The sequence below is a fragment of the Nymphaea colorata genome, chromosome 7, assembly GCF_008831285.2.
Source record: "Nymphaea colorata isolate Beijing-Zhang1983 chromosome 7, ASM883128v2, whole genome shotgun sequence".
Taxonomy (NCBI): domain Eukaryota; kingdom Viridiplantae; phylum Streptophyta; class Magnoliopsida; order Nymphaeales; family Nymphaeaceae; genus Nymphaea; species Nymphaea colorata.
In genome coordinates this window covers 25176752-25191877 of record NC_045144.1, presented here as the reverse complement: position 1 = coordinate 25191877, position 15126 = coordinate 25176752, and the positions used below count along the sequence as shown (strand labels likewise).

At 35.7% G+C, this 15126-nt stretch overlaps 1 protein-coding gene across 1 annotated transcript; it reads left to right on the top strand.

Moving 5' to 3' along the window:
• The first annotated feature begins 11064 nt into the window (after nucleotides 1-11064).
• On the top strand, nucleotides 11065-14958 carry LOC116258088 (uncharacterized). The gene is made up of 3 exons (XM_031635192.2): nucleotides 11065-11405; nucleotides 13172-14479; nucleotides 14600-14958. The coding sequence occupies exons 1-3, from the start codon at nucleotides 11223-11225 to the stop codon at nucleotides 14825-14827; spliced, it is 1719 nt and encodes a 572-aa protein (XP_031491052.1). The 5' UTR covers nucleotides 11065-11222; the 3' UTR covers nucleotides 14828-14958.
• The last annotated feature ends 168 nt before the right edge of the window (nucleotides 14959-15126 follow it).

Sequence of the window (15126 nt, the reverse complement as noted above, 5' to 3'; positions counted from 1 at the left end):
CAAATTCATAAAAAAATCTATCTTTAATATTTGGAGTAGATACATAAAACAGCTATATATATTACCCTTCAGACGAGAACATATAGGTTTCGGATCATGTATAGCTATTATTACATTTGATTAATCTTATATTGTTCAATCTCGATTTGAAGTTAGATTCGAATTTTTTCCATATAATCAGATCTGGATATCTATAAAAAGAAAAAAAATTAATATTTACGAAACTCGATAAGGAAATTATTTATATCCATGTACATTATTATATTGTCAGTTGGATTCCAAAATGCCAATAGATATGGAATCAAACACGAGCCCGTGGAGCCGGTAGCATTTTCTGTAAGGGTGGTTTTCAAACATTATTATGAATGTCTGGGGGCTATAAGAAATTACCTCACGACAATAACGCCGTGGTCGGCAGGCACCAGTGTATGCCTTGTGTCCAATACGTGTCGAAAGTCCTCCTATTATTTTTTTTTCTGGAAAAGCGCAATAAAGGAACTGATTTTTTCAAAAAGCCTCAGTCGCTGAGGGGGGATGTCGGCAGACAGCGACGGCCGCGGCTCCATTTATGGCACTTTCAAAACGAGCTTCCAACGTTCAGGAAGGAGAAGAGAAAAAAAAAGAAGAAAAAAAACGGATCGGATAGTTGGTGCCGTTCGAGGTGGCTGTTTAATGAGGAGATCCATAAATTCATGTAGCCGTTGTCGCCAATTATTGTGGGGCCCAATGGTTGGGTCCCGTTTTGTTTTCTTTCTTGATAATTCCCGTTTCATTGAATTGTCCACGCAATTCCCCCTGAGTGGCTGCTCCACGTGGTTAGGTTTTTGAGGGGGACGTTGGCTTTTTTTAAGATTTTAAAAATTTTAAAAATTAAATCTAAAAAATTTTAATTTAATATATACATATATATATATATATATAATTTAAAAAAAATATTTCAATTTTTATTAAAATTTTGAAACTACAAATTGATCTCTACGACAAAAAAAAATTTAACTCACCCTAAAATGTCATGGGTAGGGGAATCCTTTCACTTGGTTTGCCAGGAGCCAAACCAAGGTAGGGTTCATTTGGGCCTTACCCCAACTTGAAATTAAAAAAAAAACGTAAATTTTAGAAAATTTTATTTGTTTTATATAAAATTTTAAAAATTGATATTTCGGTCCTAATTAAAATTTAAAAAATTTAATTTGGTTTCTTTCATAAAAAACCCTCTGATGAAATGGCATAAGTAGCAAGTCGCCCCCTAATAAATCATGATTAAATTACAAGCCCTTTTAAACAACTTTATGCAAATGACAGCCTGTATGTAGATGTGATTCATATTGTTTATAAAACAAATGAATGTATTCCCTACATTTATAGTATAAAATGGGTGAAAGTGAAATCCAGTTTAGTCTTACTAAGGCTGGACATCAGGCTGGCAGTACCCGGTATTTGGCTCGACTCAAGCTCGAACATGAAAAAAAGGCACTAGCCCAACCCAAAAATTTTGTTTTTAATATTTATTTTTATTAATATTTATATATAAATTATTTTTATTACGATGAATTATATTTATATATTATTTTATATTAACAATATATACTTTTTTAATTTAATCGGGCCAAGCCTAAACCGAACTCCAACTCAAGTTTTATTGGTCAAGCTCGTCGGGTCGGCCCGATGCCCAGGCTTAAGTTTGACTACTTTAAAGGCATATTGACTAAAAGTTAAAAACCCAAATAAGTCTGGCCAATTGTAACATTTTAATATTAAGTATTTTTTTGTTTTATTAAATATTTTAAGATATTTAATCGAATTTAAAATGAAAATAAATTCCCATACGGTTCGATGCCTATCTGCTAATAAGTGTATAACTTCATAACGGCTTTTTTTATTGGTTCATTAACTCCAAAAGTTTTAAGTTTGTAATTACTATACCAAATCTCTAATTGTTACATGCATTCAAGTTGTGTCTACTTCGGATCAGGATCTGCATTGAAAACATCATATTCATGAATTTATTTTTTATCAAATATGATATTTTCTTTACTAATCTCAAGTTCATCTTGTTCCAGCTTGGCTTCTTAAACATAAACATGATCCACTAACATCTAGGCCTGCGGTTGAATCTTCCTACATCTTAATATTCCTCATTTAAGAGTTCCAAATGTTTGTATGAAATCAAATGAAAATGGCAAGATTTACTGTTCTAAGGAGCCTAGTGTAGCGGGTTGGGCAGCAGTCTAACAAAAGGCGCATTCTCGGTCGATTATTATAGGTGCTACTCATCTGTACTATAAATGATAGGTTCACGACATTCTAATTGACGAGTGTACCATACCCCTCGTAGGTCTCGACGCAGCCTACAAACTTGGCGTAGGGAGAATGAGGAGACCTTCGAGTCTCTTTTACATATAGTGAGTTTTTAACCTCCTGCTTACCTGGAAGTAATGCAATTTCATCGGAGATGAAGTCACAGCTTCTTTCACCTTCTTGTAATAACCAGCCACAAAAGCTTTGAATCTTATTGGGAGTATACTTTTTATTCATACATTGCCATCTTTGACGGATCAGATGTGCTGTCCAATTTGTTTGGATCTCATGTGTTTGTTGGTCATGATACTGGGTCACCTATCCCACCACGTGTTCGTCGCCATGTGGATTTGACTTGGAAAAACCACACTTAGGACTAGGAGTGAACACGAGCTGAGTTGAGCCCGAGTCCAGTCAGCTCGAGCTTTGCTCGACTAATGAAACCTCGACCTCGAGAATAGCTCGATGGAAGCAGCTCGAGCTCGACAAACTCGTTTGAATAGAATTGATATTTATCGTTACAAGTTGAGCTCAAGCACGATCCAATTAAGGCTCGATAAACTCGTTTGAATAGAATTGATATTCATCATTACGTGTTGAGCTCGAGCTCGACTCGGTTAATGCTCGACAAATTGACTATATCGTCTTGATTAAAGCTCGATTCGGCAATTACGTGCTGAGCTCAAACTCAACTCAATTATTTGAATGAGTCGATTCATGAACTCGAACTTGACTCGTTAAGCAAATGACTCCGCTCGAAAATTCGTTCAGAAGCTAAAGAGTTCAACTCGTTGTTCACCCCTACTTAGTACGAGAAATTTTGTGGTTCACCCAATGGTGTACTCTGGGCGCTACCTGCTTCAACTTGTGCAGAGAGTTCACGCCCACAACTATTGATCCAACTGCTAGCTCGATCAGCTATACCAAACCCCTTGGAGATGTGTGAAACATAAATATAAGGCAACTATTAAATTTAAACAAGTTCAAGTGTGAGATTCAATTAAAAAGTCAAAAGAATGTCAATTGTTCATACTCAAATCAGAATTGTATGAGAAATTGAATGAAAACTGAACTTGGTAGACCAAAGCCTAAAAACCATATTTGTTCCCCTAATTTTTCTGCTTATGCAAACTGATCTTGTAAATCCAAATCAGATCAGCTAATTGGATTTGGAACAAAGGTTAGCCTGTCTGTTATTAGATACGGTCCTACCGATCTGGTCAGGATCAAATGTTGAGTTTAAATGTTCAACATAGCAATTTGGATCAGATTTGACCAGAGATCACGCTCAGATCCAATTGACTGACAGCTTTACTGGTGGAACAGTGAACCCAAGAACTTGGGATGGTAACTGCTAAATAGATACAGTTTAAAATGGATCAGATAATGTAAAAAACCCTAATATTTCTGGTTTACTTTTGAAACCCTTTGTTTTCATGCTCTTTAATTGGATTTCATTACCATTTGCGCACCCGTACACACACGCGCATATATATATATCTATATATATATATATATATATATATATATATATATATATATATATATATATATATATATATATATATATATATATGTTGCCATTAAAATAATAAACAAGGCTCCTGTATGTAACTTTTTATTTAAAGAACCAAAGAAATGATTATATATAATATTGTTGTTTGTTTATAAAAAACTAATCACATTTTTTTTTTTTTTGCAAAGTATCAACATCAGGGTTACTGGTGGAGCACTTTCATGTTTGAAGATAGAACCAAAGCAATCACTATCCATTTGTCATGGATTTGGTCCTACAATGCTGCGAGTTCTAAACGATCACGTCTCTGTCTATGGAAAGCATTTTTGTTTTCTTGGAATTTTTTTATAGGAATGAGGATCAGCATTATCTAATAAATAATTGTTCTTTCCATTGATTCGTGGCGGAGTAGGCCCCATTTGGATCCTTGATATCTAATTAGCTTGATTGACATTAGTTATCAATTTGTTATTAAAAAAATTGAGATTTCTTTTATTTTTAGACCTGCCTTTTGTTTAATTTTAGAAAAATATAAAAAAACGCATTTTTTTGAAAAAAAACAGAAAAAACTGTGATAAATCAAATGGCCGTTTTGTTTTCTTGAAAAAAAAAACGAATAAAAATGCGTTTTAAAGCGTTTTTTTCACTTTTTTTAATATCAAACATTTTTTTATTTTTTATTTTTTGCAAATGTTTGTGTTATTAGTTTCTCACTTATTTTACTTTCTCTTTATTTTTAGTTTTTTAATTTTTTTAAAAATTTATTGCATTTTTTTTGTTTTAAAAAAATCACGGTATTATACTCGAAAAAACTCGAAAAAAATCTCGCTTATAAAACTTAGAGCTGTTATTTGTGATTATGTTAAAAAGCGACTCAAGTGAATTTATGTTAGTTCGAGAAATAAGAAAAAAAAATTGTAGTCTCTCTCTTTTCAATATTACCCCATTTATCGCTAGATTGCATTTTATCACTTTAATTTATATTTCTGAAGGAAAAAATGTAAAAGTGGGCTTAAGTTTTGGACAACTAACAAATAATTTGTCAACTTTGAAAAGCTAACAACATGCTCGACTTTTTGAAAGAAATTCTTAAAGAGCCAATTACAATAAAAATATTAGTTTTTTGACGCAAATTATCAAAAAGTACCTTTTTTTTCAGGAAAAAGTTTTGTCATTTTATATTAACAAAATTGATCATTGATGTTGTTTTTGTTAATATTTCTCTCAAAAGTTAACCATCAATTTGTAGACTTTAAAAAGTTGAACGGGATTTGTTATTCACTCAAATACTAAGCGTCTTTTTGTAAATTTTTAATCTTTTTTGCTTTTCACGTTATTCTTGTAAAAAAGGGCAGGCGGAAAAATGAAAATTTTTCTCTTTCAAAAAAAATTCCTATATTCTAAATAAAATTCCTTTGGAAAAGGCTATCCAATGCTCTCATAAAGGTTAAATGAAATTGACCCTTATCTGCCCCTAATTTAATTAATGCTTGTCAATTGTACATTCACGTGATACATCATCTTGATTTAGATAGTGTATTATGATACTGATGTCTAAAATGAGTTCGGATTGGGGATGTCAATGAATTGGGTTCATACACATATTGATATATTCAAATTCAAATTCACATCCACGTACGAATGAAGAAAATTCATATCCAAATATAAAATTCAATTTCATTATTCGAATCTAATTTTACATTCATATATGAATCTGAATCCAAATTTTGAATCGAATCTACCCAAATTTCAAAATGTAAGAACATTGGCTATGGACAGTCTGAATCCAAATCCCATATGATATCATTTTTTAAACCTAAATCAAACTCGATTTCTTAATTAGATATTAATTTTTTTTCATATCCAATTTTGTCAGGATGATTTGATTGGATATCCCATCCAAATAAAATATATTAAAGTTTGCGAATTTTGGGATCTTAAGTTGAAGGAGGTCACACAATCTGCCCATAAGCTTTAAATCAAATTATGTTTACATTTTTCTTTTATTGGACTTAGTTCAAACTCTACTGGACCCCAAAATCAAATTATGTTCGCATTTTTCATAAGTTTCAACTACATTTTTTCATTTATTAAATTACCCAAGTGAGATAAGGATGTAGTTGGGTCGTTGGACTAATCTTTCCAAAGAAAATTGCACCTTAACTTGGATTATTATCCTATTATTTTTTAATAATATATTTTTTATTTTTTTTATTGAATTCTAAAAAGGGAAAGGTGTGGGATCCCATTGGTAATGCATCTTTTTTTTCCCTTCTTAAATAAATGTACTTTTAAAAGGGTGTTCGTTGACACCCCCAGTGATACTTTTTTGTTCTGTTGCCGACAGTCAATTTAACGTTAACATCAACGCGACCATATTACGGCCTTTAATAATCTAACGGTGGGGATCCAAGATCAATAATATGGCCGTTTAAGTAACAAAAAAAAAAAGATTTTTGTTTTGGAGGTTATATGTTATATATTGACCAAAATATGCCCGTTTAAGTAACAAAAAAAATTTTTTTTTAGGACAAAAATCTTTTTTTTTTTATCTCACTTTAACACGGAAAGAAAATTGCACTTTAACTTGGATTATTAGAAAGAAAATTGCACTTTAACTTGGATTATTATCTTATTATTTTTTCAATAATATTTTTTTTATTGAATTCTAAAAAGGGAAAGGTGTGGGATCCCATTGCTTCACGTCATGCACCATTTTTTTTTCCTTCCTTTTCTTAAATAAATGTACTTTTAAAAGGGTGTCCGTTGACACCCCGAGTGAAACTTTTTCTTTCCTTTGCCGACAGTCAATTTAACGTTAACATCAACGCGACGATATTAACGGCCTTTAATAATCTAACGGTGGGGATCCAAGATCAATAATACGCTCGTTTAAGTAACAAAAAAAAAAGTTTTTTTTTGAGGTTATATGTTGTATATTGGGGTGTGAATTGATCAAAATATGCCCGTTTAAGTAACAAAAAAAAATTGTTTAGGACAAAAAGGAATTATAAAAAAGTTAAAAACCTAAAATTTGTAAAAAAAAATTAAAAATATCTCAACCCCTTTTTCTTTCTCTTTTAGTATATATATGTGGATGCGCAAGGGTGTGAGGTAACTCCATTTAGTTGGCGAAATGTGTGGCAATAATTTAGTGGTCAAGCCAATAATTTAAGAGAAGGTGGACACAAGTGTCATAGAGAGAATATATATCTCATTTGATAAGAGCAACAACTTGTCTTTAGAAAGCATGCTCCAAGATACATGATCTAATAATTTTATATTCTTGTTGAAGGAAACATATGTAATTATGGATGTCATTTCCACAGTGATATGAGATCACTAGTGTTCCAGATGTGCGGATTTAAGGTCGGAACCTCCCTCTCTGAATCACTTTAAGGGCCCGTTTGATGCACAGGACATCCTCTTGTCCATTATAGTTATCATGAAAAAAGCAAATAATTGGTAATATAAAGGACATATATTACGATATTGTGAAAAACAAATAAAAAAAACAAACGAAGGCAATGTTCAATCTTGAATCCAGGTCAACGAACAACTCAGAAAGCATTTACAGGATGACATCCAACATCAATCAAACCCCGAATTGGTTGGACATCCATGGAACATCAAGAACACTGAAGCCAGGGAGCTCCCGACTGGACGACGCGCAGGGAGCTCACGGAGAAGAAAGAGGCTTTGCGCGTCGTTCGGCTAGGAGCCGTCGATCGGGTGAAATTTCACCCGATCAAATAACATTTAAACATGTGAAATTTCACGCCGTTTGATACGGCGTGAGACAGACGGATCAAATTTCACCCGCCCGTACAGATTTCACCCCTTCCTTCAAATTTCACCCGACAATCAAACGAACCCTAAGTCCACGATTTTTTTACAATGTGACATACAAAGTGGGAATCTTTCAAAAGTACATTTTTTAATACAACCTTAAATTTTGGATATGAGACTATCAAATGCAACCTAAAATTCTGAACTTTTCAGTTTTTTATGACTTTTCTCATCCATAACAAGAAGTTTTGAATGAGAGTTGGTTTCCAGGATTTATGGCCATTTATGATGGTTGTTTTGGGGAAGGTCGGTCTTTCGTAAAAATCTCTTTGTAAGTGATGTTACCTCTAGGGACGTCAATATATCCGATATCGGATATCCGACTAATCTGAAAACATCGGATATGGAAAACAAATTTAATATCTGATTAAGTAATCGGATCGGATTCAGATTTAATAAATGACATCCGATCGGATTTGGATTCATATATACATAAAGATCTGATTGGATTCGGGTATGGATTTGGACCAGATTCATTTTTAGACAAATGTCTTGTATATAATGTCATTAAATTTTGAAAATTCACAAAAAATCAGTTCAAAATTCGGATTCGGATTCAGATATAAATATAAAAATTAGATTTGGATCATATTCAGATTGTAAAATTGGAATTTGGATTCAGATTTGAATATGACTTTTCTTTATTCGAATTCGAATCCGAAAAAGGATATATTCGATTCGAATCCGATGTGTTGACATCCTTAGTTATCTCTCTATTAGTATGTGGATGGGATGGTTTGTAGTCTGTGAGTGTCTATTAAGAACCAACGCTAAAAATATAATCAAATTAGCTTATATATGTGAATATGTTGATAAATTTTTTAATAATGAATCAGCTTTTGTTTTAATCATCAAATGTTTTACCATTGTATACAAAAAGATACCAACGAACAATTTTAAAGTGAATTTCCAAATTTTGATGGATAGATGAACGACACATAAATTTTAAAGTATATAATTGATTTTTTTTTATTCTAAAGAGGAAGAAGAAATATTTACAGTGCTACAAAGTGTCAAGCTTTCACTTATTGTGATGCACATGAAAAAACAAAAAAGGTTACTTTTTCATTACATATTTGAAAACCACTTTCAGCATAAAACCCACAAGGCAATGTTGGCCTTGTATCTTCAAGCTTAGGTAGACATATGGTACATCATTCAACTCGAGTGTCATGTTTGCCACTATTCACAACCCACATAAGTAACAAACAAAAGTGTGACATCAATCATGAGTTCAAACTTTGGATCCCCTTGAGTGTGAGTAGTCTCGCTGATCGGTTGAGCTACGCCTCTTGAAGCTCATATCAACTTGTTGGTCCTAATGTCACACAAACATCAGTAACTATAGGTGAACAACGAGTCGAGCTCAACTAGTTAAAGCTCGGCTCGTGAACAAGTTCAAGCCGAGTTATTTGCTTAATGAGTCGAGCTTGAGTTCATGAGTCGACTCGTTCAAATATTCGAGTTGAGTTCGAACTCAACATGTAACTGCCGAGTCGAGCTCGAGCCTTAATTGAGTTTGTTGAGCCTTAATCAAGTCGATATATTCAAACGCGTTTATGAGTTTGTCGAGCCTTAATAAAGTCAAGTTTGAGTTTAAACGAGTTTGTCGAACTCGAACTCAACAACTAATGATGAATACCAATTCTATTCAAACGAGTTTGTCGATTATATTGCTCCTACAAGTTTCTTGTGAGCGAGTTTCTTGAGGGGCACCCCAAAAAGCTCATCACCCCGTATTAGAGCAAGCTCCTTTAATGATACATTGAGTTATTTGATAATGCATTAACTGCATTTTATTATTCATATTAAGAACATTCTTTGCAATTTTAAAATCCATGTTTATGTTGTTATAGGAGGAAAGAAGCCAAGAACCAAATACTTCATCAAATTTACTGCTAATTTTCTACATGTACATTATACAAGATCCATATTTTTGTAACTAGATCTAGATAAGTTTGAACCTCTGTTAATGGATCCAGATCCACAATCTATCCTTTTCTCCATATAAAAGGACGTGGGTTCATTTTGTAAAAGAGTTGAAAGTTGAAAAAAAATGAAATTGCAAGCTCTTTCTTGGTTGTCTTCTAATCTTCCTTTTGTTAGTTATTTGCTTGAGTTTCAGTTAGTGCTAAGTTTAGTTTTAGACTCGTTAATCTTAATCTGTCTTGCATCACAGCCTAATGGACTCCATGGCCAAGCAACAGAGGAGACGAAGGAGCACACCATAAGAATTGCTATGAAGCCGTCTAGGGTGTTTGTAGACTTGAGATGTAAAGAATCGAACCTCCTTATGTGCACACCCTTGGTGTTGAGTCCTCCCCTTAATCTAACGTGAGCTTCGCTTCGGCAGTGGAGCATGTGGGCAGTTGCCCATGCCAGCAACAATTTTTTTATTTATTTTTACATATTTTTAAATAGATTTTTTACAATTATTTACTTCTTTATATACGTTATGCGCCTTCAAAAATGAGAATTTATATAACAGTACTCCATAACAAAAAATTTCTGGCTCTGCCATTGGTTCGCCTCGCCGGACCCCTTTGGTCTATTGCCCACATCTTCCACTAGCCTTCTTTTGTTGCGAAGGAGAAGAAGAATTTTTTTTCTCATAGAGAGGTTGGCTTTGGGGGGAAAGGGGGTGAAAGAAAAGGAAGGAAAATGGGTTGTATTGGATAAAAATGTAGCAATATTATGATTATTCAATTTATACTTTTGTGTATATATAGGTGGTCAATTTTTGTTTTGAATATTCACGTCTTTAACTTTCTGCGCTGCAATTAAGAGATGACCAACATGCAAGTTGAAGCATAGTGGAGACGATACCTCAAAACACCAAAGTAAGCCTTGTACCCTATTGCGGCAAGAGGTTGGATAAGAGCTTCAACTCTCTTTTAAGCGATATGATCAAATATTCTTCCTACTCACAAAAAAACCATATCAGGAACCAGATTAGGTAATTAGATATATAGCGAGGTTAGAATATCCATTTTGTGATAATGTTTTGGTTAGGACTCAAATGTCAAATTTGAATACAAAAACTAACAAACCTGGTATATATTTGAGCAGAAGATCCGAATCTTATCAATATTTGCTTAAATCCAAATTCGGTTGGATGCTATTTTTTATATCTGATTTTTATTCGAATTTTTAATCAAATCTCAAAGCTTTTACGATATCTATTCTTTTACGTGGTTCGATCGAGATATCAGATCTAAACCAAATTTATTGACATTATTGATTAACGGATTCCTTCCTCTAAGCACAATCTGTACACCAAAACCCAGATTAACGCGTCGATCCGTGAGTGAGGGATGGAGCCGTCCACGCACCAGCAGCTCGCTTATCTTTGACCGCCATTGAAGACCAGTGAGCGTCTAGAAGCTTCTCTCTCGCGCTACCTTGCTAACGTTAATCTCTCTCTCTCCCTCTCTCTCTGCATATATATACATAAGAGAGGGGGAGGGAATTTTTGTTTGGCACTCTGGAGCCTCGTTTGTCTTGAACTTCAAGAAACCTTTGTTCATCGAGCGAGCGAGCGAGCGAGCGAGAGAGAGAGATGGATTTCGAGTTGAGGGCGGCGAGGGAGAAGCTGGAGAGAGAGCAGAGGCAGAGGAAGGAGAAGGCTAGGTTGAAACTCGAGCGCGAGCGGAGGGCCAAGGCCGAGGCCGCCCGACAGCGCGACGCCCTCGAGGCCGCCCAGAGGGCCCGCAGGATCGAAGCCGCCCAAGCACAGATCGTGGTAAGACGGCACTCTTCCAACACCCACACCTTCTTCTACCCGATTAAGAATTCCCCGTTTCAGGATTGATGATGAATGGCGTCTGATCCCCAAGTCGTTCGAATTTGGGATATCATTAGAAATTATTGTTTATCCGGAAAGTTGTGATCGAGTTGAATTATTGTTTTAGATTAACGTTCGATGCCTCTTCGTGTGTTCTGTTAGTTCCTTCATGGTATGTGTGTAATTCCATATTTTTCTTACTTCTTTTAGAATTTTTTGGAGTTTATGGGATTTGGGTATTCATTTTTCCTTGTCAAAATAGGAGGATCTCTCCGTTAACCTAATACGAATGTATGCGTATTGCGATATATTAATACTGCTACGCATTTATGATCAATATCATACGTGCTTCTGGCGACTCTGTCTTGAAAAGATATGTAGAATGTACTGAGAAGTCGAGTAACTTACCGGACGGACATCGAGTGCACCTCAAAAACCAGTCGTTTCATCTGGATAGCTAGCAAAACCTTTCAAGGGTTAAAGATAATTGAAAATTCACCATGGTTTTCATCTGAACGGTGAGCTTTTTCATGGATTTGGACTGACTAATGGTCAATATAATTGCTGCTAATGAAAGTGAAAAGTTCTGTATGTTAGAGCCTTGCACCACTGTTAAAGTGTGAACATTCTTCCATTCTAATCAAAGGGCACCCCATACCAAATATCTGTTTGAATCCTGTAACCTTTTTTGACTGTTTGTTTTACAAATGCAGACCCTATGCAATCTACTGCTTATTCGTCGACCTTTGGTTAGTATTTAGTAAATCCCTTGAGGTCTCCTTTTCCGCATTGGGGAATACACCTAGCTTCTGTTCTACTGTAAAGGGTTCTCTTGAATGTTAGTCACATAGGTGCAGCTGAAGATTTAGGCTACTACTGGGTAGGACGGTTCCATCATCAACTGCATATGGGCTGGCCTCTGGTTAGCAAAAGCCTTAAGGCTGCCCTGCATATGGGGGATTACATCTAGCTTCCATCCTATAGCAAAGTATGCTCTTGTATGTCAATCGCATTGGTGCAGCTGAAGATCTGGGCTACAGCCACTCCAGTGAGATTCCAATATAATTTCATTATACGGGATAGCAAACGAGAGCTAAGATGGTATTCTTGCTACCTAGACTTTATCGAAAAATAGATGACCTGAAAGCATATGAAAATTCTGGCTAAAGATATACAAGTAACCTAAGTTTCTTAGATTTTTCTCAAAATGATGTATTAAACATGTCTTTACTTGTAGGGCAATGAACGAGAGAGTGCTGATCCTCCCTCACCATTTGTCTTTAGGTTTTGTATCTTCTGACCTAGTCAACCAAGGATAGCATCTTGTTGGTGCTAATGAATTTTTCATCTGCCATGACTACAAGTTAAATAATGAAGTCAATGTTCTCTTGCTGTTAAGTAATGGCCTCCCAAGTCACGACATCACAAGCAGTGGTACTATTCTGGGTCCTTTTATTAACTAAAAGACCATGCTAACATAGTTAAGGGTACTTTCAGTAGCCTGCTAAGGCATTGTTATCCAATCTCCACAGAATTTCAGTTCATTTTTTTAATGGATTTTGCTTGAAATGATTGTATCTGCTTTCATATTCTGGAGAAAAAGTTTTGGTCCCTTCAAACTTTTGTTTTTTCAGTTACTCCTTTCCTTTGAGAGTTGTGACTATGAAATTTGATAATTTGAATGTTTAAAATGATGAGGGTTTTGAATTTTCATCGTCGCTCAGGCAAATCAACAAATGGAGGAGAACTTACGTGCTGGGAATGGAGTTATTTTCTACCGTATTTTTGAAGCTGCCCCTTACCAAGGCTATGGTGATAAGATTAAGCTACCACCATCATGCTTCTCAGAATTGTCAGATCAAGGTGCTCTGGATAAAGGACCAATGTTCTTCCAGCTTTTGAAGATCTACCAAGGGAATTCAGAAGCTTTAAGTTCAGCGGACACCAAACACGAAGACAACAGAACTACTCACTGTGGGGTTCTTGAGTTTACTGCTGCAGAAGGTTCAGTTGAGCTTCCTCCTCATATTTGGACCAATTTGTTCCCGATTCCAGTTGACAACACCCCTTTAATTGAGGTTCGTTATGTGAGGTTACCGAAAGGAACATATGCAAAACTACAACCTGATACCATAGGATTCTCTGATATACCCAACCACAAGGCTGTTCTTGAGACAAGTCTTCGTCAACATGCAACCCTTTCTCAAGGAGACATACTTACAGTTAACCACGGAGGGTTAAGTTATAAGTTGAAAGTCCTTGAACTTAAGCCCTCTTCTAGTGTTTCGGTGTTAGAAACAGATGTAGAAGTCGACATAGTTGAACCTTCTTCAACATCAGAATCGGTGGATCAACCCCTGTTGAATGCACTTGTGCTAGGCAAGGTGGAGTCAGGAACCGTGGAGGAAGGAAGATACGAGTACTACAAATTCTCCATTGGTGATAATGTTATTTCAAAATTATCCAATGAGAACGTCGTTGTTGAGGTTAAATTAGATGTTGAGATCAACAGCGGGGACACGGATCTTTATGTATCTAGGCATCCTGTTCTCTTCCCATCCAAGCATCAGCACGAATGGTCATCTCATGATGTGGGTTCTAAGGTATTGATTCTTGGTGGTGACAATAAGGAACTAACATCTGGCACCTACAGCATTGGTATTTTTGGATTCAAGGGATCAAGCAAGTACCACGTTTCAGTTTCCCTTCAAGAGAAACTCCACCAAAGGCATGGAGAACGTGCAGTTTCTTCCACCTCTGCAGACAAAACTGATTGCTCGATGTGTAGCAACTGTCACCATTACATACCCACTAGGACAATTGCGCTCCATGAGGCATACTGCAGCCGTCACAATGTTGTTTGTCCACAAGAAGGTTGTGGGGTGGTTCTGAGAAAAGATGAAGCGAGAAGTCATGTTCACTGTACAAAGTGTGGGAAGGCATTGCACAGGGAAGAGATGGAGAAACACATGAAAGTGTTCCATGAACCACTGTATTGTGCATGTGGTGTATCTCTGGAGCAGGAAGCTATGGTGAGAGAATGCATAATACTACATCAAGTTGATTTTATTGTATAATTTAATTGATTCTCTTCCATAGATTGAGTTCTACAAATCTTCTTTGCTTCATAACACATTCCTTTTCTGTAACAGGTAATACATCAGTCATCTGTTTGTCCACTGCGCTTGATAACATGCCGTTATTGTGGTGACATGGTGCCTGCGGGCACTTTTCCTTCAGATGTTCGTGACAGGATGAGAGGGCTCTCAGAGCATGAGAGTGTCTGTGGGTCTAGAACAGCGCCTTGCGATTCTTGTGGCCGTTCTGTCATGCTCAAGGACATGGAGATACACAGGATTGCCGTTCACCAAAAGAATTGATACCCTCGTGGACCTATGAACGCAACATGTAGAATTTCATCATACAATTGAATTTATTCATCTGTAAATTAAATTTGCTTGTTGCTAATCGGTGTCTATGATTTATGAAATTTGAGGATGTTGTCAGCCAATCAGCATCGCTTTGTTTACCTTCTTCCAATTGAAGTTTCTTATGTCAGAACAGACGTGCATATTGCATGGATCTGGTTCTTGAACCAGGGGCATGTGGAAGCTCATCGCAAGTTGGGCTGTTAGGTTCCCTTGATCTTGAAAGTCCAAGTTATGAAAAGGGTCTCCCA

Coding starts and splice junctions, on each gene's coding strand:
- LOC116258088 (XM_031635192.2), top strand. CDS start 11,223: ATGGATTTCGAGTTGAGGGCGGCGAGGGAGAAGCTGGAGAGAGAGCAG. Junction 11,406..13,171: donor CCGCCCAAGCACAGATCGTG/GTAAGACGGCAC, acceptor ATCGTCGCTCAG/GCAAATCAACAAATGGAGGA. Junction 14,480..14,599: donor CTCTGGAGCAGGAAGCTATG/GTGAGAGAATGC, acceptor TTTCTGTAACAG/GTAATACATCAGTCATCTGT.